The sequence below is a fragment of the Acomys russatus genome, chromosome 22 (assembly GCF_903995435.1).
Source record: "Acomys russatus chromosome 22, mAcoRus1.1, whole genome shotgun sequence".
Taxonomy (NCBI): Eukaryota; Metazoa; Chordata; class Mammalia; order Rodentia; family Muridae; genus Acomys; species Acomys russatus.
The window spans coordinates 36,226,418-36,251,776 of record NC_067158.1 but is presented as its reverse complement, the minus strand read 5'-3'; the positions used below and the strand labels follow the sequence as shown (position 1 = coordinate 36,251,776).

Below are 25,359 nucleotides of genomic sequence, written 5' to 3'. Positions count from 1 at the left end.
GCCCAGTTCACTTTTTTATTCAGTACTGGCAGCAGCCTATGGAATGACACTGCCCACATCCCAGGTGGACCTCCCCACCTCAACCAATATACTAGAAGGAACTCCCTTGAAAACAGGCTAAAAGGTCTGTCTTCCAGAGAATCTGGATCCTGCCAAGTTGATGACATTAACCATCAAGGGGTGAAGGCTGCAGTCATTCCCTTCATCCAGCAGGACGTTTGGCTTTTGAAACACACGACGACTTTGTTTTGGGGGTGTATATGTGCCCAAATAAGATTATAAAGTAATCTGTCTCACCTTATCATCGCTTCAGAGTGACTCCGAGGATTGGTGATCTGAGCCTGTTTTCAGGAGAGTAACAGGACAAGCACTGCTGGGTCAGCTTCTAGACACTCACAGGTCTGTGCAAAGATAATGTACCCCAGTGTGGACTGGGGTGACAGACACTGCTCCTGCACACTAGAGGAGTCCAGAAACGGGCCCCGACTGTAGCACCCATGCTGGGCAGGCTAATATCCAGGACTGGTAAAAAGCAATGATTAAAAAGCAAAACTGAGTAGGAGTCTTCCCCTACAGGCCCAACACTCAAGACTATCAACAGTTAGTAGTTGGATAAAGAAGCTAAGTTCAGCTATAGAAGATAAGGACGTAAGTGTCCATCTGATTTGGGGCCAAAGATGATCACAAGCACAATTGTAAGACAAACAAAAACAGCTGTACAGGAAGGAGCCCAGTGGAGACTGAATAAGGAGTTGGGAAAGAGCAAGAGAAGTGTCTAAGATAGAGTTTGGGTGAGCTGCAGGGAAGGAGCCAAGGACAGACAGTGCAAGTGGCAGAAATCACCACAGTGAACCCCAGAGAACTACTGGCCATGGAGCCATACAACACATGGAAAGGCAGGTCTTACTCAGGCAGGCAGCTGGAAGAGGAGGGGTGGGGGTGGGACTTCCCTGAATCTGTTGGGTTATGTATGGGAACAAGCCAAGGGAAATCCCTGAAAGACTTGCAGCGTGGAATTTCTGTGTTCAACAATCAGCAAGGTACAACTTAGGAAGAAAAAGACGGAGCTAGGGACATAGTTCGGTAAGTAAAGCACTTGCCTGCAAGCTGAAGACTTGAGCCTATAACGGCTGTCCCAGAACACGAAGCCCAGCAGAGTGGCTTAATCCTAGGGCTGGGAAGTAAGAGAGGCAGGAAGATCACATAAACCAGCCAGCCAGTCGTGACCTGTAATAAGCCCCGTATTTGGTGTGTCTCAAAAGTAGCATGAAAAGTGTTATCACTTCACATAAATCTTTGGTCTTCATAAAAACATACACATGTACCCCAAACACGTTCAGAGATATACTATATACAAAGAAAGATGCTTACAACTGACAAAATAGCAATATTAGTTTGCCTGTTGAAAAAAAAAGTAACTTGTATCCATACTAACTTAAAAATACTTTCACTAAGCCCCAACATCCTTTTTATTATTGAAAATTTGGCTAAAATGTCGTCAGTTTATTTAGCCATGAAATCCAAAAAAATATAAAGCTGACAACCAGTGCTTTATTAAAACGAGTGGGTTTTTTTTTTTTCTTTCTTGCAAGAGGTTTGGTGGGATCTCATGCAGCCCACAACAGCCCCAAACTTGCTACGTACCAAAGATGACACTAAACTCTGATCCTCCTTCCTCTGCCCTCCAAATGCTGGGTCACCCCACCCAACCTAAGCTTTTAATAATACTATTTAACTTATACATTCTAGTGAAGGGGATTTGATGGCTTCAGGCTCATCGGAATTGGTCCAAGTGCTAAATATCATACAATCAAGATACATACAAAATAGTAAGATCTTGCATAATCAAGGAAATCCCTAATCTTCACAGGCATACCACAGAGCAAGTAACAGTCACAATTCATAATGCATTGGAGAACTTAAGAAAGTTAAAAAAGGGGGGAGCTGGAGAGGTGGCTCAGAGGTTAAGAGCACTAGCTGTTCTTCCAAAGGGTCTGAATTCAATTCCCAGCAACCATATGGTGGCTCACAGCCATCTATGGTGAGATCTGCTGACCTCCTCTGCCACGCAGGCATACATGGGGGCAGAACACTGCATAAATAATGAATAAACCTTTAAAGAAAAAGAAAAAAGGTTGTGCCCTGGGATGCAGTGAAGGGAAATTCTGAAACTTCAGAGACCAGATGGCTGTGCCCAGACTAGACAGGGACTAGGTTTCAATGCTTGTTCCAGACACCAAAATGGCCAAGACCAAAACCAAGCTGGAGATGCACTGACTATTCAAGAGATATGGCGTATTTGTTTTAGGTAAAGAATGGGACTCTGCTCAAGAAAACAAAAACACGCAAATAAAACACAAACAATCCAAGCCAGACTTTGGCCCTCGAACCTCACCTGTGCCTTCCTGTGACCAGCCCAGCACAGCCTGCGAGTACCCAGCACACCATGCTCCTGAAATGTGCCTTCAAGGCACAATGAATACGGGCCCAGAAAATATAACCTAGCTCAGATAAAAACCCAGCACTAAGGTGAGCATCCTCCTGCAGTACTACACTAGCAGTACATTCTAACGTCTTTTGCGCCACATGTAAAATATGTTCACCCTGTGCCACCCTGGAATCACTGCACGGCTGTGCCAGGTTCCTCCTGAGGTAGTTGAAAGGTCTGAAACAGCAAAGTTACATATTTTCTATACTACCATTGATGGTTATCAATGATGATAACCAAACTCTCTATCCCCTGGCTTCTCAAACCTTTAAAAATTTTTCCCTTCCGGTTTCACCAAACAAAAATACAAGAGGTAAAGCCACAAAACGTTGTTAAAACAAATGGCAAAGGCCAAGTGTGTGATTACTCTAACAGTCTCAACTTTGTTGAAGATTAAAAAAAAAACAAAAAGCAAAGTTGGTTATTAGATCTACAGGCATTTTATAAAGTACTAATGAATTTAGAGCATAGAGGAGCTGAGGCAGGGAATCATAGGTTCAAGGCCAGCCCAGGCTTCACACTGAAGTCCTACTTTATAAATAATAAAAATGGGATAGGGACATAGACTAACATCCACTCATTTTCCAACAGAGTTTTTCCAATATGCCACATCTGTAAGGAAAGATGTCTGGCAGGGCTGTAAGGCCGCACCACAGGCCTGAGCCCTTAGGTCTGCTTCAGAGGTGCAGGAATGTTGGCAGATGCCTGCTCGAGGTAGGCCAAGGAGCCCTGAGGAATTTCAGCTGGCTTTTTCTGCTGTACATTGATGTCCTCTAGCACCTGCTGCCAATGCCTCAGCTTTGTCAAGTGCTTCTGGACCAGTGCATCTTTCCGTTGCAATTCACTCCTTAGTTCTGAGACATCCTACAGATGAAAGTAGTAAGGGGGAAAAACGGAAAGTGATGGTCAGTAATAGCAAACAAGACTAAATGAATAAAGTTTTTCGTTAGGAGCACTAAGAATAACCCTGGTGGCACAGGTCCTTAATCCCAGCTACTTGGGAGGCTGGAGTGAGATCATGAATTTTAAGGCCAGCCTGGCTGTCTCAAAAATATAAATAAATAAATGAATATTAAAAAGAAATTGTCCGTGGATGTAAAGTGAATAAATAAATTGAAAGAAATAAAAAGGGAGGTGTGGTAGATGGCACATGCTTGTAATCCCAGCATCCAGGGAGACAGAGGCAGGCGGATCTCTGTGAGTTCAAGGCCAGCCTGGTCTACAAAGCAAGTCCAGGACAGCCAAGGCTACACAGAGAAATCCTGTCTCAAAAAAAAAAAAAAAAAACAAACAAACAAAAGGAAAAAAAGAAAGAGAGAGAGAGGAGGAGGAAAAAGAGGAGGAGGGGTTGAGATATAGCTCAACTGAAGAATGTTTGCTCAGTAATGCTAAAATGGCACCAAAAAAAAAAAAAAAGCAACACTAAGAAACAAATTCAAAACTAAGGGAATTCGCCAAAGCTTAAAAAACCCATGCCTTTAAAAAAAAAAATCACTCTGCCAGGCTCCACTATTTGAAATAATCCAAAGCAACTTTTTTTTGTTGTTGTTATTTTTGTTTTGTTTTTAAAGTAGGGTTTCAAATATATAGGGGGATGTAATGCCCCTCAGGAACAGTCATAGGGGAGGGGAATAATGGAAAAATGGGGGGGGGGGAGGAATGGGAGAATACAAGGGATGGGATAAACATTGAGATGTAACAAGAATAAATTAATAAAAAAAAATAAAATAAAATAAAAAAATAAATTAAAAAAAAAAAATAAAGTAGGGTTTCTCCCTATAGCCCTGGTTGTCATGAAACTCATTCTGTAAGACCAGGCTGTCCCCAAACTCAGAGATCCACCTGCCCTGCCTCTGAAGTGCTAAGGCATGTGCCCTGCCACCTGCCAAAAAAGGGAACTCTTCCAATGAGAAATGTCTGCCTAACAACAAGAACCTTAATATTTAATGGTTTTTCTTTTAATAAGTAAAAACACAAGTCTAAGATTTTAAAATTACCTCAGAACATCCAAAAGACCACTGCTGAAAATACCTAACATCAAAAATATGAAACAGGTGTTAACAGCTGTAAGAACCCACATTACTAGAACTTCAGATTAGTCTTTAAAAATCACATCTTTTTCAGAAGCTTATTTGTGCACAGCGGTGGTAAATAACTTACTAAAATTTAGCTTTGGGTCCAGAAAGATCGCTCACCTGTTGCTCTTGAGGAAGACCTGGGTTCAGTTCCTAGCACCCAAATCAACTCACAACCACCTTTACTTCCTATTCCAGGGGATCCAATGCACTCTTCTAGCCCCGGGGACACTGCACAAACATGGTGCACATACCAACTCGAGGGCAAAACTTTAAGACACATAAAATAAGCAAAAACTTTTATATGGTAGACTTCACTCTTTCCACATATTATCCGAGTGCTCATGTCAAGTGACCTGGTACAGCAGATGTAAGAACACAGTCTTACTATTCCTGTTCCCAACAACTGGTCTCCTGGATGAAATTTCTGATTAACTGGTTATGGTCAACTTGCTATTTCAAAAGCTGCCAAAATATTACTCTCAATTGTGCATTTCTTAGTAAAGTATCACTGGCCTTGGGGCTGGAAGGAGCTCAGGGTCTTTTACACTGAGTGGCAGGAATTACCTCTCTCACACAATACACGAAAGCTTTCTAGTTGGGCTGGAGAGATGGCTCAGAGTTAAGAGCACTGGAGCACTGACTACTCTTCCAGGGGTCCTAAGTTGAATTCCCAGTGACCACATGGTGGCTCGCAGCCATCTGTAATGTGACCTGCCTGCAGGTGTGCATGCAGGCAGAGCACTGTATGCATTTTTTAAAAAAGCTTTCTAGTTCTTCTGGCAACTCATTTCCAAATATCTCAGTTTAAAACAAGTAAGACTATTTTTGAATCTCACTATATAGCCTTGGTTATGTAGGCCAGTCTGGCTTTGAACTACACAAGTCTGCCTGCCTGCCTGCCTGCCTGTCTGCGCCTCCTGAGAGCTGGGATTAAACATATGCACCACCATGGGTAGCCAAAATATTTACTTTCTGATTCCTAAAGCAAAGTAAACAGACCATTTCCTATGTGCCAGGTGCCAGGTAAGGCAATTTGGGGATGCAGTTGCAGATCCTGTTCAAATGAACTCTGTATCTCTACTGATGGTTTTCCAACTGTTCTCAGAAGGCAAAGCTGGCTCATTAAGAGAACTTTCCCATGAAAAATAGTGTGTGAAAAAAGTAGACAAAACTGTTTCCAGCTTGGCTCCCTCCCCAATGACCCGCCATGTGTCCAGGCTGTCATAAACACTGGCACCCGCAGCAGTTTGCTGATCTATAAAAACACAAGTGAAATCCTAATGACACTTGTTCTCCCCTAAAAGTTGGGGTAAGGCCAAATTCATACCTCTTTGATAACTTGATCTGGTTTCTGGACAGACAACTGCAACCTTTTTTGTAAGAAAAAACATTCTGTCTGTCTTGCAATGTCCAAAAACTTCTGGATACATTGATCAACACCTTAAAAGAGAGATCAAAAGTTTTAGGAAAACACAAGATAATATATATATATATATATATATATATATTATCTCCTACCTAAATAGCTAAAATATTAAAACAGCACCTTCTGCTAGACATAATTTGGAATTCTAATCTGGCCGACAACAACAATCTTCAAGTTCACATGTCTACCTAGCATGGAACAGCAGGCAACACTCAGCAATTAGGACCATAATTTCATTTAAAATGGAATATTTGAAAAAGTCATGGGACACTGGAGATGGGAATACACACAACCAACTTACTGGTCTGTCAGAGCTGGCCCAAAGGTCAACATAATTTGTGGGATTTTTAATAAAAGCTCTTGCTAGTTTTCCTTACATAGTAGTACCCAAGTGAAAAGCTCATTTTCAGTGGTTCATAATGACTCCGAAAACATGTCAGCTAGTGAACTGAACAAAGAGGCAGCAGTTTATGGGAACTACCTGCATACATCTTACTCCTTCGAAAAGTTCTAAGAGCCATACACAGCTGAACACACAAGTATAAAATCAACAATAAGAATTTTGCTGAAGTCGAAAACAGTGTGCAAAGAGGGAAAGCTTACCAGTTCGAATTTCCTCCTGATCAGTCCCATTGACATAATCCTGACTCACAAGGGAAGCAAAGCAAGCCTGTGTGAGCAAAACATTTTTAAAAATGTTATATATACACCAAGCTATTACTTATGAATAAGGAACAGCTTCTGCTGAGGCCATTCAATGTGTGGACTCTGAGTTTGTATCTGAGAGGACATCGGCCGAGTGTAAACACCTCGTAAAACAAATCTCAGCCAGTTTGGCATCTGAGACACTGGTATTTGCTGGCACCATCACATGGTCTCATTCCTCCCACCTGCCTCTTCCTTACTGTCTTATTCCACACCTCAATACCTTTCAACCCCACCACAGCCACTCTGGCTGACCCTTAGATGAACTGTATATATCACCGTCTCAATATGTTATCTATCAGGCGGGTGCAGTGGAGCACACCTGTAATCCCAGCACTCAGGGAGGCAGAGGCAGGCGGATCTCTGTGAGTTCGAGGCCAACCTGGTCTACAAAGGGAGCCTAGGACAGCCAAGGCTACACAGAGAAACCCTGTCATGAAAAACTAAAAAAAAAAAAAAAAAAAAAAAAAAAAGAAAGAAAGAAAGAAAAGAAAAATATGGGCATGGTGGCACACACCTTTAATCCCATCACTCAGGGAGGCAGAGGCAGGAGGATCTCTGCAAGTTCAAGGCCAGCCTGGTCTACAAAGGGAGTCTAGGACAGCCAAGGCTACACAAAGAAATCCTGTCTCCAGAAACAAAACAAAACAACAACAACTAAAAAAGTCATCTATCTACCCTTTCTAAATGGTACCCCCTCCTGCTCATGCTCTACAGTGGAGCTTGGCATGTTTTTCACATATGTAACTGACACTATTATCCATTCTTCCCAGCCAGTTATTTGCCTTCTACCAACACGTCTACCTGTGTGATGCAGCATCTGGAATACCACTGAACATTTAATAAGTAACAGAGGTGTCTGTGTGACAAATGGTTATTGTCCCACGGATAATCAAGTCCCAAAGAGGGAGTTCTGAAAGGGAACCAACTGAGCTGTACATGTGAGTGTGCTTCAGAGGCACACACAGCCCTCAGAAACGACAAAAATAGGTCAACGAGAACATGGATGGCAGCTGACAGATGAACACAGGCTGGAAACAAAGGACAAAGACACAGGACCGTAGTAACTACATGTGAGATTCTTTTCAGAAGCAATAAATCCTTCTGCCCAGCTCCAGATCTGATGTATAGAAACAATCATGAGGGTTTCCCAGGCCTGCAACTGCCCAACAAATCAGACTCCCAGGTCTGTGTACTGGCGTGGCTTCCTCAGAAGCAGCAGGCCATGCAGAGTCAAAAAAAAAAAAAAAAAAAAAAAAAAAAAAAAAAAAAAATCTAATTTCAAGCGGAGCAATGGTGGCACACCCCTTTAACCCCAGCACTTGGGAGGCAGAAGTGGGCAGAACTCTATGAGTTAGAGATTAGCCTCGTCTAGAGGGCAAGTTCCAGGACAGCCAGGGCGACACAAAGAGACCCTGTCTCAAACAAACACCTCAACCAACAAACAAAACACAAGAACCCGGGCCGTGGTGGCGCACGCCTTTAATCCCAGCACTCGGGAGGCAGAGGCAGGTGGATCGCTGTGAGTTCGAGGCCAGCCTGGTCTACAAAGCGAGTCCAGGATGACCAAGGCTACACAGAGAAACCCTGTCTCGAACCCCCCCCCCAAAGAAACAACACAAAAACTAACTTCAGAAGCTTCTTTAGCTCTTTTGGCACCTCTTGGCCCCCTTACTCTTTGAACTAGTATTTTAGGAGTGCTGGGGCAGCTAATTCGGTGAAGCTGTTTGCCACCACACCTGAATCCTATCCCTGTCACTCACATGGTGGGTGCAGAGAACTGACTGCATCCAGCACGTTGTCCCTTTGACCTCCACAAGCGCTCCAATAACATAAATTAAACAAATAGATGCAATACGATTTGATTTTTTAAACGAGTGTGCTTTTCGGACGTATGACTAGGCCAGCGTTAGCCTGGAAAGGCAGAAGGCCGGACTAGTGTTCAACTTGCACAAACCAAAGGCCGACTTTGGGGCAACTACTCCTAAGTCTTTAGTTTTTGCATCCACGAAGAGGGGGGATGAACCCAAAATAGTCTACCAAAGTTTCCTCCCACAGTAAGAGCTCAATTTGTCCTAACAATGAGCATTTACTAAACGACTAGAAAGCGAAAAGCCAGAAACGTCAAGGGCTGGCAACGAACAGAAAGGCTAACAGGTCAACAGGTACTAGGGGCCACTGGAAAGTCTACACAGAACACGGAGAGGAAAAAAAAAAAAAAAACAGGAAAGTGTACACTATGTGACCTGAAAACTCAAGAGAAACTCAGCCGAATGGCTTTATTCCAGGGAGGACCAGCTCTTACTAGACCCACAGGGATTAAAAACAAAACAAAACAGCTGGGAATCGAAGAGCCCCAAGGTTGGTGGGAGTTGGGCGGACTTCAAATCCACAGTCCCCAGAAATATCCCGGTTGCGGGGGCCACACCAGAGATCACCGGCCAGGATGGTACCCAGCCTAAGGCAGGCGGCTTCCGTTCTCCGGTCCCCCGCATCATCGCCTGGGCGCCGGGACCGAGAAAGGAGTTATCCTGCGCGCCTTCCGCACGCGAGTGAAGGCTGCGCCCAGACGCCCACGTCCCGGATTACCTCGAACGAGGACTCCAACTCGTCCACCAAAGTGCTGTTAGACGGCCTCGGAGCCCCAGGGGCTGCTTGCAGAAGCGAAGCCTGGCCTGGGAGCCCCGGCTGGGGCGGCGGGGGACCCGGAGGCTGCCCGGAAAACATGCCGCCCAGGGACGCCGCCATATCTGCAATGGCGGCCGGAAACGCCACTGGGCTTGCGTGCGCAGGATGAGTGATCACGTGGTAGGCGTGGCCACGTGACGTGCGGCCCGCCTGCAAGTCCTTGCTTCCGTGCGATCTTTCCAGTTTATAGCCCACCTGGGTTTATTCTCTATTGATTTAAGTACTAAAGGATTGTACTGGGTTAAGCCAGTCACTTGCAGAGACTGAACTGGTCACGGGGCTCCCCGCCACCAGCCAAGCCCTGTGCTGTCCCTAAAGACTTTCAGGGACCTTATTCTAGTCTTAAACACCCCCCTCCCTTAGTAAAATGAGGAGTCGCCAGTTAACTCCATGGTGACTGAGAGCTTGCAAGTACCAAATGCCAATGCAACCACTTGTTACAGCTGGAACAACGCAAGGGCCCTCTTAATTCTGAGGTAACATTAAGTAAAAGGACTGACATCTTTAAGGCAACCCATGTCCTTGTCCCTTTTCTTAGCGTGTATGGTATCACTAGAGGGAAAATCGCGTGCTTATGTTTAAATAACTTAGTTTTAATATTTGCCTGTTCACTTATTCAGAAGCCAAATAGCTGTTTTAAAAATTTTTTACAACACTTAAGAAAATTATTGGCTGAGGACTCCCCAAAGGAGATGTACTTGCCCCAGAGAAACAGAGGATAGGGAATAAGAGATAAAGACAGAAGATGAAGGATGAAGAAGAAAGGGAAGGGAGAAGTAGGGGAGATATTTGTCCCTGGAGGACTAAGGACTGCCTCTGGATTGGGAGGAGACAGACATTGCCCATAGGAAAATGGCAGTTTATAAAGGTTCAAGGGAGCTCAGCGGTGGTGGTGCATGCCTTTGATCCCAGCACTCAGGAGGCAGAGGCAGAGAGGCAGGCGGATCACTGAGTTCGAGGCCAGTCTGGTCTACAAAACAAGTCTAGGACGGTCAGAGCTAAAACAGAAATCTTGTCTCAAAAAAACAAACAAACAAATAAAATGAAAAATTTAAAAAAAGGTTACAAGGAGAAATTCTGTGTTAGGATGAGGTGTTTAATTTCAACTGGGCATGTTCATTAGATAAGCCAAAGGGGGCTTTTGGTTGCTCAACTTTAATGCTTTGATAGCTGGACCTTGCTAGTTAGCCTCAAGAGGAGCAAGTGGGTGAATTGAAAGGACCAGATAAACTCCATTTTGGAAAAGAAACTCCATTTTGTGTCAAACCTGGCCAAGGCTGAACCCAGATTCCAAGAAAAACCACAAGGTAGCCTAAACAGAAAAAAAAAAAAAAAAAAAAAAAAAAAAAAAAAAAAATCCCCTAGCAACACAATCAGCCCACCTTGGGAAAGCACCCAAAGTCCAAATATACTCTCTGCTGGTCCAGCTAGCCAGCAGATGGCTGGAACATAGCAACAGTAGCAACAGCCAATGCAGAGAGACCAGGACAAAGTCCCTAATGTTCCCCCTCCCAAATACATTTTTAGCTTGCTTCAACCAATCTCTTCTATAGGTCAACTTGCCCCTACACCTATTACCCAACCATGAAACGCCAAGGCTTGTTACTCCCTGCTTGTAGCTTTTCTGTTTGCAGCTTTTCTGAACAAATGCCATCCAACCATATACTGTAAAACCCATTTCTTTGTCTAAAACCTATATATTTTTTTTTAAATCCTCTCAATTGAGACTGTGTCAGTGCATTGGAGGTGTGTCCCGGGTTCGAACCTGCCTTAAAGACTTCCTTGCCATTGCATCTGGACTCGGTTCTTGGGTAGTCTGTTTGGGGAGTTTCTCAGAATTTTGGGCATAACATAATAAGGGAATAGACCTTGGTGCCTAGCTTTATGAATGTAATCTAATGGTTTTTACCAAGGCAGAGGGAATGGGAGAGAAGAGCAAGGCCGCCCAGAGCCATGCTTGAGTACACTAGTGTCCCTTCCATTTAACTGAGCCCTTCCAGGTAGGCACTGCTTAATAATCTAGAAGTAGTAGTAAATACCCCAAATGGAAAGAAAAAAGGGTAACTACATAAAGCATCATTTGAAGAGGTAAGTACTAAGGAAAATGATGCTTGGGAGAGGACAGCCAAGTGCTCTGTCATGGGTGACTGAGGAGGACCTCTCCAAAGAGATCTTAATTGAAATGAAAATTTAAATAGAAGACCTTTCTAAATAATAATAAAAAAAAAAGCCCCTAAACAAAAATGCCTTGCCTGGTCAGTTAGTTTTAGTCATCTGGATGCCCAACATCCAGACCTCTGCCTGACAAATATAGAGAAATATTTGCTGATTGAAAACAATTTTTAAAAAAAGGAGGTTTGGGTGGATGGCAGAGCGCTCAAGGGTTGGGAAGGCTGCATCTCAGCACCAGATTAGCCAGGCTGCAGCCAGCCCAAGGCAGACGTGAATTGAGCCAAAAAAATAAGAGCTTGTGGTGTCGCTGGCACAGGTGCTTCGTCTTGAGTCTGCCGCTTTTCTCATTTACTTCAACCATGCTCTGAGCACAGATGAGGAAGTGCTGGGTCTCTGTATATGGGAGCTGGATCTCATGAGAATTGTTTGCATTTGTTTTGCAGTCATCTTGCAATGTTGTGACAAGAGAAAGTAAATTTCTCCACCACAGTCATCTGCAGCCTCAACAGAGGCAGAAAGGTTGGTTGAACTAACAGGTTGCCCTGTGAGAATGGTTGGCTGGCATTATTCCACCCTCATATAGCCACTTGGCCTTCCCATGTTGATGTCTGTACACAAGCCATGTACCAAAAGATGGACAGAAAAGAAAATCCTGAAATAAACCCACAATAATATGCTTGGCTAATTTCGACAAAGTACAAAATTGATTTAAGAGGGAAAAAAAGGATAGTCATTTCCATAAATTGAACCTCCACAGGCCAACAAAATAAATTCTAAAAGTACCTCAAAATTGATTGTGGATTTAGGGGCTAGAGAGAGGGCTCAGAGGTTAAAAGCACTGTCTGCTCTTCCAGAGGTCTTGAATTCAATTCCCAGAAACCACGTGGTGGCTCACAACCATCTAAAATGAGATCTATAATGAGTGATACCTAAAACTGTATCAAAGACTTAAATGTAAGAACTTGAAACTACTAAAACAGCAGTGGAAAAAAGAAAGAGAGAATAAGCTAAATGTGATGGCCCATGTCTTTAATCCCAGCACCCAGGAGAGAGGTTAGCCTGATCTACATTGGGAGTTCCAAGCCAGCTGAGGTTACATAGGGAGACAGACCCTCTATCAAGAAAACAAAATAAAGAACAAACTACTTAAGAGAAAGAGTAAAAATAAAAAACCAAGTGTGGGACTGGAGAGATAGTTCAGTGGTTAAGAGTACCAGCTACTCTTCCAGAGGACCCGGGTTCAATCCCCAGCGACCACATGTCTGTAACAGTCCCAGGGAATCCCACAACACCCTTACACTGACATACATGCAGGCAAAAAAACCAATGCACATGTTTTATAATTTTATTAATTTATTCATATTACATCTAAATTGTTATCCCATCCCTTGTATCCTGCCATTTTCCCCTTACTCCCTTCCCCTATGACTGTGCCTGAGGGGGACTTCCTCCCCCTGTATATGCTCATAGGGTATCAAATCTCTTCTTGGTAGCCTGCTATCCTTCTTCTGAGTGCCACCAGGCTTCCCCATCCAGGGGACATGGTCAAATATGGGGCAACAGAGTTCGTGCAATGCACATTTTTTAAAAAAGCCAAGTGGGATGGCTACTCTTGGTTGTCAACTTGAATGAACGAAATTTCTAGAATGAGCTACAGAAATGGAGGGCACACCTGTGAGATATTTTTTGCTTGGTGTGAAGTGGGTGGATCCACTTCTAGTCCAGACCTTTGAAGTCTACTCCACACCTTTGATCTTGATCTTGAGGTGGGAAGCTGTACCTTTAACCTAGGCCACACCTTTTGCTGAAAGTCTGTATAAGGACTTGGAAGAAGAAAGATCTTGCTCTTTGCCTTCTTACCCTCCCCTAGCTAGCATAGCCATTTCTTCACTGGCATTGGAGCCTACTTCTTTGGGATTCCAGCATAAAAAAAAAAAAAAAACCAGCTGAAATACTCAGCCATGTGGGATAGAGCGAGTACTAGGTTTTTGGATTTGCTGTTCACACCTAACTATTGTTGGATTAGCTGGACTGCAACCTGGAAGTCATCCCAATAAACTCACTACACACACAAATACACACACACACACACTGGGAGGGAGGGAGGGAGGAGAGGGAGAGAGAGAGAGAGAGAGAGAGAGAGAGAGAGAGAGAGAGAGAGAGAGAGAGAGAGGAGGGAGGGGGAGAGAGAGGAGGAGGAACACGGAGAAGAAGGGGGAAGGGAAAGGAGAGGGGAGGGGGAGGGAGAGAGAGGCATTCCATAAGTTATGTGATTCTAGAGAACCCTAACTCATACACCTGGAATGGTCTACAGATCATTTTGATCTCAGAACCCTTTATATTCCTAAAACTTATTTAAGATTCTGAAGTATTTGGCTATATGGATTGTGTTTGCTAATACATATCAAATTTGACAGTTTTTAAAGTTGATTAAAAATAATGAATGCACTACATGTTAAGATTTTTATAGAAATCACAATTCTAGCAAAACAACAACAACAAAAACTATCCAGGAATGATATTGTGTCAGAATTCTAAGCTCTTGTGGGAATACTCCAAAAAACCCCAAAGTGTTGTGATCTTAGTTTCTCCAAAACACAGAATCTTTTAGTTGTCAGAACCCAGTCCAGGAATGATATCATGTGAGGAAAATTCGAAGTTCTTGTGAGAACACTCCAAGAAAACAAGAGTCTGGTGATCTCAGTTCCTTCAAGACACAGAATTTTTCTTGGACTGTGTTTTCACGCCCCTCCCAAGTGTAGTGGATAGGAGTAAATTTACTTCAGAGTACTTATTATTGGTTGCTGTTATTAATCAATTAAATGTTTGAACTATCTTTTGTATTCCTCTGTGGAAATACACAGCTTGTCCTTGTGATTGTCTGCAGCTTGAACTCATGAGACCTTTACCCATGTGACTCCTCTGAACCCTCACAGTGCAAATTGTCTGCGGCTCTGAATAAAGTTGGATGTTGTGTGAGACTTTAGTCCTCCTCATTTGTCAGCTCTGGCCTCCCAAGTCCCACTGCCGCTAGAGTGGTGACATTTAGTGACATAATTTTGCTCCCCCCCTTTTTTGGGGGGAAATCTAATATCCAGTTAGTCTAACCATGAAGTACATTGACAAAGAACATATCAAGATATTTCTCTTGGATTCATCCAGAACACAAAGCATTCACTTCTTGTCTTTGCTAAAAACTCTTGTTTCTTCACTCATAAAATGGGAGAGGACAGTCTTGGGAAGATTACTAAAAGTGAGACAACTTGTCTGTAATGGTCTATACTGTAGTAGTGTATTGCATAGTCAGCACTGTAGCACAAAATTGAGTATCATATTTGGGCTGGAGAGATGGCTCAGAGGTTAAGAGCACTAGCTGCTCTTCCAGGGGTCCTGAGTTCAATTCCCAGCAACCGCATGGTGGCTCACAATATTTGTAATGGTATATGATTCCCTCTTCTGGTGTACATGAAGACCAAGCACTTATACACATAAATAAATCTTAAAAAAAAAGAGTAACATATTTGTAGATCAAGCTGACCTTGAACTCACAGTGATCCACCTGCCTCTGCCTCCTAAGTGCTGGGATTAAAGGTGTGTGCCCTCTGGCCGCAATGTGACTTTCAAAACTAGTTATCTAGGGCTGGAGAGATGGCTCAGAGGTTAGGCGCACTGACTGCTCTTCCTGAGGTCCTGAGTTCGGTTCCCAGTGACCACATGGTGGCCCACGACCATCTATGATGTGATCTGATACCCTCTTCTGGCCTGCAGGTGTACATGAGGATAGCACTGTATACATAATAATAAATAAATAAATCTTTAAAAAAAAAAAAACTAGTTATCTATCAGCTGGAGAGATGGCTTAGTGGTTAAGAGCATGCCCCACTTTTGTAGAAGACCTGAGTTCACATTCTGGGACCCATACAAGGTGGTTCACTACCACCTATAACTACAGTACCAGGGGATCTAACACCGTCTTCTGCCCTCTGTAGATACCCTCACTCACTTGCACTAGTTCACATAGACACATAATTAAAAATAAAACTTAAAAAACTAGTTATCCGAAGGGGATTATAGCTAAGACCCCTAGTAACAGGGGTCGTGGAAACTGAAAAGAACAATCTCTAACTATACAAGACCCCTAGTGGAGGGAGGAGAACAGCAATACACACACACACACACACACACAAAACTATCCAAAACTTACCCTGCCTACAAGAAGTACAGGGATAAAGATAGAACAGACAGAGGAGAGATTGAGAGAGTGTCCAACCAGTGCCTGGCCCTAACCTAAGACCCACCCCCATGGAAGTGAGCCAGTCCCTGACACTATCAATGATACTCTGCTGTGCTTGCAGACAAGTTGTCCTCTGAAAGGTTCCACCCAGCAGTAGTGGTTTGGAAACAGATGCTGAGACTGATAGCCAAACATTGGGCTAGTCATAGGGAGCCTAATTGAAAAGTCAGGGCAAGGATAAAAGGACCTTGAGGTGACTAGAATCAACTAACCAGGGCCTAGAAGGGCTTATGGAGTCTGAAGCACCAACCAAGGTGCCATGCATGGACTGGACCTAGGCCCTCTACATAGATGTAGCCAATGGGCAGCTCAGGCTTTTTGTGGGTCCACTAGTAAGAGAAATATGGGCTGTTTCTGACATGGACTCTGTTGCCTGGTTTTCAATCACTTGTCCCTAACAGGACTGCCTTGCCAGGCCACAGGGGAAGAGGATGGACTCAGTGCTGATGTGATTTGATGAGCTGAGGTGGGTGTGTAGGAGGGCTCCCCTTTTCCGAGGAATAGGGGAGGTGGAGAGGAGGGAGGGAGAGACTGGGAGGAGAGGGGGAAGGGGGAGGGAGGGTCAAACTAGGAGGAGAGGAGGGAGGGTGTCACAGACATAAGGACAAGTTGTAGAGGCTTTGCTTGATAAAGTTTCAAAGAGCCCCAGCTAATCACCACTGCCCTTACACAGTATAGGTGGTCCAGGTGTAATTTTTGTAAAAATATGCCTTTTCTCCTAAAACTGTCTTTTTCTCTTTATTCCTCAGCCCTAATGAAATTCTCACAGGGAATTTTTTCCCCCCACAGAGAATGTTAAAAGAAGGCATCTGGCCAAAGTCTTGAGACAATGATGGAATTCTTGGCTCTGACTGTGTGCAGTCAGGCAGAAACTTGTTTGGAAGAAAGTTAGGACCTTGACGTAACAGTACCCGGCTAGATACTGTTAGTTGGAGAAAATTTTCTTTAGAATCTGCTTTGAGAGCAAGAGAAGGTGGGCTTAGAAAGTCACGCGTTACACATATTTTACAACAGAGCACTCCTTGGCATTTAACCTAGGCTTAGCTAGCACACCTGTTGTTTTGGGACTGGTAACAAGTCAAGTGTTTTACTTATTAGGGACCATTTAGCGCAAGCTATGTTGCTATAACAATCATGTAAACACAATGGTTTCAGCCTGGGGAAATTTATGATTAAACTTTCCTGAGAATTGTTTAAGAAATAAAATCAGGTTATGCTGACTATTGCTTAAAAATTGATTGATTTTTGCTGTGTGCTTTTTTTTGTAAGCTATACAGAACTGTTTGTATTTCCTTGTTAGACTGTTGTCTCGCTCTGTTGAGTTTTGAATGCCCTATTGAGTGTAAAAGATGAGAACAATTATGATGTAACCTGTAATGAAAAAAAAATTGAACTTCACTTTAAAGAAAATATTGTAGTTGGCCCAAGGAGTAGCAGCAAGCGAGACAGAAACAGACAGACAGTAAGCATGTGAGAAAAATAAAGTTCTCCTGGGCTTTAAGACCTTCACTTTGTACCACATATGCCTGGGTCTCAGTATTTCTCCACTTCTGTCCCCTTTTAAAACTGGTGGGTTCTGGTCACTACAGATCTGGATTTGCTGCCCTTTCAGCGATCCCCAGTTCTGTTTGATAGATAAGGATACAGTGTGGTTCTGAGGATTGGCAAAGGGTTTAAACATGCTTAACATCTAGATACAGGTGGAGTGACAATGAAGTTCAACTCAGCCACATTAGATAAACACATGAAACCAGGGCCTGTGCTATGCCTTTTGTATCCCCCACACAATGGGTTGGTTAGTCTTTAAAAAGCCGTTCATGGAAAGCCTCTCAATTCTTTATTAGTACTTCTGAGGCGCACAAGAGGAGTACGGGTTAATGTCCCTCACAAGCCTTGCCTCCACCTTTCATCATGAAACAGCTCAGAGCATGGACGCCTGAGGGACTGTGTTCACTCACTACTCTTGCTCTGAGTTCTGAAAATCCACAAATAATGAAAATTTTTCTTTATTCCCTCTCTAAAAACAAGTTGGATAGACACTATCCTCTCACATCGAATGTTTTAATAAGTTAGCGACCAGTTTACTCATTTACAGTCCTTTTAAGAATTCTGTGTCTTACAAGAACATTTGTTCAATCATGTTCATAGCAGCCTTATTCATAATAGCCAGAACATGGAAATAGTCTAAGTGTCCCTCAGTAGAAGAATGGATAAAGAAACTGAGGTACATTTACACTATGGAATACAACTCAGCTATTAAAAAACAAGGAATTCACGAAATTTGTGGACAAAAGGATTGAACTAGAAATGATCATTATGAGTGAGTTAACCCAGAAGCAGAAAGAGTCAAATGGTATATACTCACTTATATCTGGACACTAGCCCAAGGGATATGTCCCATGTAAGTCTTCACTTAACAGGAAAGTGGGTCAGAGGGGAAGACTTCCTATTGGGACTCTAGGTGAGAGAAGCAAGGGAGAATGGGGAAATAGAGGGATCCAGAAGGTCCTAGAAACCTACAAGAACATTATGATGGGCAGATCTGGGCCCAGGGGTCCTGCTCAAACTATGGCACCCGCCAAGGACAATACGTGCAGTAAACTTTGAACCTCTACCCAGATCTAGACAATGGACAGGACATTCTCCACAGTTGAGTGGAGAGTGTGGACTGACTTTCACATGAACTCTGGTGCCCCATATGACCATGTCCCCTGGATGGGGAGACCTGGTGGCACTCAGAGGAAGGATAGCAGGCTACCAAGAAGAGACTTGATACCCTATGAGCATATACAGGGGGAGGACATCCCCTTCAGTCACAGACATATAGGAAGGGAGTAAGGGGAAAATGGGAGGGAAGGAGGGAGGAATGGGAGGATACAAGGGATGGGATAACAATTTAGATATGAGTAAATTAATAAAATATAAAAAAGAAAACAAAAAAAATTATATGTCTTACTAGGAATTTCAAATAAATTCTGTATCTGATAAATAACTAAACTGAAATTAGGAATGCCAACCACATCTGACAACTACCTGGGTTTGCTTCTCTGATGTACCATTTACTAGTTCTGAGGCACTACAGACGTGTTAGGTTTTGTTTTTGTTCTTGTTTTTGTTTTCTTCAAGACAGGGTTTCTGTGTGTAGCCTTGTCCCTGGACTGACTTTGTAGATCAGGCTGGCCTCAGAATCACAGAGATCCATTTGCCTCTGCTTCCCTGAGTGCTGGGATTACAGATGTGTACCACCACACCCAGCTTACACGTGTTATTAATCCTGTCTCAGATTTTATTTTTCTATTCTGTCGTTTGGAGATAAAGCCTACTCATCTCAGGGAGTTACCTGAATATATGAAAACAACTTCATAAGTTGATAAGCTCATTGAGTGAGTGCCCCAGAATGGTCGTTAACATTAAGAAAATAACTTTATCACTTAATTACTTAGTTCACATAACAAGGTCAGGAGACAAACTGTTACGGTAACACTAGTGGATTTGAACAAGTGTCACAACCAATCCAGTGATGACAAAAAAAACAGTGCATTATTTCTAGTAACTAGCGAAGTGGTGTGATTTGAATGCCAATGGCCCCCATAGGCTCATGTTCAAGTAGTTGGTGCTCAGTTTGCAGAAGTGTTTGGGAAGGATTCAGAAATATGGCCTTGTTAGCATCACTCAGGTTGAGCTGTGAGGAAAAGCTTCCCACCATCCCCAGCATGCTCTCTGCGTACTGTGGATCCAGATACGAGCTCTTAGCTGCCTCTCAAGCACCATGCCTACCCGCCTTCAGCTATGCTGGTGAGACTCCTATTCCCTTGGAACCGTCAGCTACAATGAAACTTTTTTCCTCTATAAGTTGCCTTGTGGCACAGCCATTCTAATGGGAACCGCGAGTCATAAAAGCCAGCATAGCTGCTTGACAAAGATCCAGCAAAGCTGAGCCAAGTGATGCAATCACCTTAGCGCTGTCCTTCACTTTAGGTCTTGATCTCCATGTGTTTCATGCTTGGGGGGTGAGGGGTGGGGGTTGGAGCTTTTGATATTTGTTCAACTTGGGGATATTGGATTGATGGGAAATTTCTTATGAATCATTTATGCCCTCTCCCAGGAGACCTGCCTCTAAGCTTCCCCATAAAAGTCCTGAGCATAATACTCTTCTGACATTTAGAGAGATATTCTTATCTAGCCTATTTGAAGGTCTTCCTTATGCCCTGGAGGTTGTGACTCAAAGATGCCAGAGGTCTCCTTATGAGGCTCTGACTCCAAGGTACTCTTGGCACATCTGCCGCTGTACTTACTCTGGAACAAGATAATCAGAACAAAGTACACTTAAAAAGGTAAACAAGATTCGGTGGGCTAGAGGAATTGGCAGCAGATCATGTTAAAAGCCTCTTTCTACTCTATGCTCAGGAGGTTATGTGGCATGTAATATTGGGAGCTATATATAGTATGCCCCTCGAAGAAAAGCTACGGCAACAAAAATTATTGGCTGGAGTTATCTCTGCTTTACATGGGGACTTATACTGATGGATGAAGATGGTGTGAATAAATGCTAAAAGAATGACGATTAAGGAGCTGGAGAGATGGCTCAGCGGTTAAGAACAGTGACTGCTCTTCCAAAGGACCCGGGTTCAATTCCCCAGCACCCACATGGCAGCTCACAACTATCTTTAACTCCAAGATCTGACATCCTCACACAGACATACACCAATGCACACAAAATAAAAATAAATAAATTAAAAAAAAAAAAAAAAGAATGACGATTAAGACCGCTGCTCCTTCTTAGAAAAGTTAGCTCATGCAGGACCACTTTGTCTTTGACAAAGGACCAAAGAATACCAAGATTAGAATTTAAAAGTCGGTGCTTAGTCTGGTGCAGTGGCCCACACCTGTAATCCCAACAGAAGGAGGCAGAAGCAGGTGGACTGCTGTGAGTTAGAGGCCAGGCTGGTCTAGAAAGCGAGTCCAGGACAAGCCAGCATTTACTTAGCCGCAGTCTAGCCAAATGAACAAGATCGTGTTTCTGGGCTGAGGTGGATTCAGTGTCAGGAATCTGGGCCCACAGGAATCTGACCTGCTCTCAGGACAGGCCTCCAGCAGCAGCATCCAAGAAGCATGAGGGCAGAGTAGGTTGGATATAGAAAACCCAGAGGCAGATAGCACAGATCTTCCAAACAAGCTTAAAGAGTGTGAAAAAGAGCTACCAAAAGCTGCACAGTACAGCGGCTGGAGAGGTAAACTGAAGTGCACAATTAATTGGATAAATGTCACAAAGAAATGATGACCATGCCTGAGAATAGTAACAAGAGATTATGCCTCTCTGATGACTCTCTTGTATCAAATTGACACACAAAACCAGCCAGTACAATGGACCCCTTGTCAACTTCACACACACACACACACACACACACACACACACACACACACACACACATCACTATTAAGCCATATCCCTTCCTTTCATATGCATACCCAAGATCTCACATTAAAAACATAACTTTAAAAGCCCCAAGATCTTACATTAAATGCAGAAATAACTTTGAAAGCCCCACAGTCTTTATAAATGAAAACACAATTAAAATTTCAGACTCTTTAAAATATCCAATCTCTCTAAAAACCCAAAATCTCTTTTACACGTTCAAGGTCTTTCAGCTGTGGGCTCCTGTAAAAATAAATATTAAATACCTTCTTCAAGAGCGAAGAAGCAGGGCACAGTCACAATCTGAACCAAGCAAAACTGAACTCTAACAGTATAAACAATGCAATGTCCGATGTCTGGGATCCATGCCCAATCTTCTGGACTCCCCCAAAGGCCTTGGGTCACTTGCCCAGATCCACCCTCTGTAACACACAGCTTTTCTTCTAGGATCTAGCTGGCTCCACTCCACAGCTGCTGCTGTTCTTGGTGGTCGTCACATGGTTCTGGCATCTCCCTAATGATGGGGTCTTCTGCAACTAGGCTGCACTTTCTCCAATAGCCTCTCATGGGCTCTGTTCATGGTGTTAAGCCTCAACTTTTTCGCATGACCCCTCTAGTCCTGGGCCTTCAATTGCCACTGAGGCTGCACCTTCATCAGTGGCCTTCCCTAGCCTCTTGCAGTGCCAAGCCTCAGTTGTTCTCCATGACCCCTTCATGCCTTCAAAACCAGTACTTTTAAAACACTACCAAGTCTGGCTGCCAACATGGGATACAACCTTGGCTGTCTCTGGAACACAGCTTCTCCGCGCGATTAGAAAACTCCCAGAAGATTTCACCTCAGTGATGCTGGTCTCTTCTTAATCTCCACTAGTTTCTTAGCTGGGCTAGTCAGCATCAATTGCCCCAGTAATGCAAAGGTTCCACTCTGATGGTTCTGGTATCTTGATAATCACAGCCCCAGCTAGTGAGAACCACAGGGTCTTAAATCAAAATAGCAAATGGTCCAGGTAGTCTTTAATCTCCCTCTGAAATTTTATAACCCAAGCCTCCATCTTCTGCACTGCTCTCAATATTCTTATCTCCCGAGCTCCCACAGTGCATTCCACTGAGGCCTCAACAGTCATTTTAGCCCAAAGTTCCAAAGTCCTTTCACAATTCTCCCCCAAAACATGGTCAGGTCTGTCACAGTAATACCCCACTATACTTGTACCAATTTGTTTTATTCAGAGTTTCTATTGCTGCAGCGAAACAGCATAACCAAAAAAGCAAGTTGGGGAGGAAAGGGTTTACTTGGCTTACACTTTCAGGTCACAGTCCATCACTGAAGGAAGTCAGGACAGGAACTCAAGCAGGGCTAGGATCTGGAGGCAGGAGTGGATGCAGCTCACAGAGGAATGTTGCTTCCTCGCTTCCTCCCCATGGCTTGCTCAGCCTGCCTTCTTATAGAACCCAGGACTACCAGCCCAGGAATGGTACCACCCACCATGGGCTGGGTCCTCCCCCATTGATGACTTAATTGAGAAAATGCCTTACAGCTGGACCTCATGGAGGCATTTTCCCAACCGAGGCTCTTTCCACTCTGATGACTCTAACTTGTATCAAGTTGACACACCCAGCCATCCAGTAGAATGCCCTTCAAAGAGAGGCTGAGCTCAAGAGTCCGACGCGAGAGTTTGAGCTGTGAGTGTAAAGCTATTAAACAACAGAAAACGCAGCTGGAACAGTTAGAACTGCAACCAGCAGAAGCCTCGGGAAGGAAATGAATGGCCTGAAAAATAAGTTAGAAAGCAACGTGTAAGCAAAATTTCATGAGGCTCGGCTCGGTGAACATCAGCTGAAGCCAAGCGAGATCAACAGGAGGAACTTCTCTCTCACAGATGGGAACTCCAGGTAATGTCTGGGCAGCATGTGCTAAACAGCATGTCTGTGAAGGCGCTGGCTGTCTGCAGACTGAGCTGACTGAAGCGGGTGGTGTGAAGGCTGCTTTTAAAGAAGACATGAACAAACTGCAATACAAATCAGAGCAGCATCCTTACTGCACCAGGCGGAAGCTGCTTAAAGATCTAGAATGAGAAAAAGCAGCAGTGTCTTACCGGACGGAATGCCTCAGAGAAAGTTTGCAGAGAAACGCAAGCTCTTCAGGTGCGGTTGAGTCAGGCCCCTCAGCAAGCCTTGGATCCCAATAGCAACCGAAACTCAGTTTGCAGAGGTCAGCGAAGGGAGGCAGTGGAACAGCAGCCCTAGCTTATGCAAGTCAAATATCAGTCCCCAAAGGAGCAAAATGCATTCACCAGAGAGAGCAGACAAACAGAATGAAGTGACAAATCTCCACACTGCTGAGGATGAGGGGCTCTCAAAGCTGAGCAGCAGGAGTGGTTGTCCGCCATGTTGGAACAGAAGAATGGTGGTGACATAACCCATTAGGTGAAACCAATAATGTGAAAGTATAGAATGCATGACGTGGAAAGCCTTGTGCTCTAGAAGACAGCACCTATTACAGGGATTTGCTTCACCTAAAGCCCAATAAATTAAACAAAGAAAATGAAAACTCAAAAGGCAAACCATCCACCCAGAGAATGAAAGCATATACGGAAGGCAGCAGACCCTGTGTATTCAGCAGAAAGTGTTTGCAAGCGAGAGACGCTTGCAGCTTTCACAAAGTGATGATGGGAGGCTGAGAGCTAAGCTCGCTGAGTTAAAGTGGAAACTTGAAGAGAAAATAAGAAGCACCGGTACTCAAAGAAGAGCGAGGTGCTGCCACTGGACACGACCACCTCAGAGGAGCACCTGCTTCCAGTGCCACTGGGGACAAAGCGTCTAGATTCCTGCTTCGCCAAGAGGAGGAGCCCTGCCTTAGTAACGTAAAAGATAACACCATGCAGTGGGAACAGCCAGCCAGCCTCTCTCCTCACAAGAGTCCACCTCTGGATATGCTGCCAAAGACGGAAAATGTCTGAAGCTTGTGACTAATCAAGCCAACAGTGAGGCCTTCTGTGAGCAAGGTGGGAACCAGCTCTCCCAGGTTAACTGCTGGATCAAGGCTTCCTACACAGGCGAAGGAAAGGAACTACACAGTGGAAAAAGGATACGCACACCACCATGTATGGATCCTCAAAGCCATCCCCAGAGATGGAGCACCCGGAGTGGAAGGCTGCAGTAATGAGGTGCTGCACTGTGGGGCTTGCTGTTTTTGTTTTTGTTTTTTAAGACAGGGTTTCTCTGTGTAGCCTTAGCTGTCCTGGACTCACTTTGTAGACCAGGCTGGCCTCGAACTCAAGAGAGATCCGCCTGCCTCTGCCTCTTGAGTGCTGGGATTAAAGGCGTGCGCCACCACAGCCTGGCTCTGTGGGACTTGTTGATGTTCATCTTTATGCACAGGACACCCCTGTGAAGTACTTGCCTAAATATATGGAACACCTCTGTGGAGTGCACGTGCACACGCACGCGCACACACACACATATATATATCATCCCCTGTGGAGCACTTGTGTATACATATATGACACCCTATGGGCAGTACTAACATTAATGGGGCACCCCGATGGAGCACTTGCATATATGAGACACCCCTGTGGGGCACTTGCATATACGGGGCACCCTGTGGAGCACTTGCATATATGGGGCACCCTGTGGAGCACTTGCATATACGTGACACCCTGTGGAGCACTTGCATATACGGGACACCCTGTGGAGCACTTGCATATACGGGGCACCCTGTGGAGCACCTGCATATACGGGACACCCTGTGGAACACTTGCATATACGGGACACCCTGTGCAACACTTGCATATACGGGACACCCTGTGGAGCACTTGCATATACGGGACACCCTGTGGAGCACTTGCATATACGGGACACCCTGTGGAGCACTTGCATATACGGGACACCCTGTGGAGCACTTGCATATACGGGGCACCCTGTGGAGCACTTGCATATACGGGGCACCCTGTGGAGCACTTGCATATACGGGACACCCTGTGGAGCACTTGCATATATGGGACACCCTGTGGAGCACTTGTATACACTCCAGTGCTAACACTTGTTGTGCTCATCTGTCTATGACCAAGAATCACATATGACTGTGACTCTAGC

General features: G+C 44.2%; 1 protein-coding gene and 1 pseudogene across 1 annotated transcript; one reads left to right on the top strand and one right to left on the bottom strand.

Moving 5' to 3' along the window:
* Positions 1 to 2,429: 2,429 nt before the first annotated feature.
* Positions 2,430 to 9,467, bottom strand: Med28 (mediator complex subunit 28). The gene is made up of 4 exons (XM_051165020.1): positions 9,287 to 9,467; positions 6,596 to 6,662; positions 5,894 to 6,006; positions 2,430 to 3,352 (listed from the first exon to the last, which is right to left on the bottom strand). The coding sequence occupies exons 1-4, from the start codon at positions 9,443 to 9,445 to the stop codon at positions 3,155 to 3,157; spliced, it is 537 nt and encodes a 178-aa protein (XP_051020977.1). The 5' UTR covers positions 9,446 to 9,467; the 3' UTR covers positions 2,430 to 3,154.
* Positions 9,468 to 19,504: 10,037 nt separating this feature from the next.
* Positions 19,505 to 24,671, top strand: LOC127205734 (protein Spindly-like; annotated as a pseudogene).
* The last annotated feature ends 688 nt before the right edge of the window (positions 24,672 to 25,359 follow it).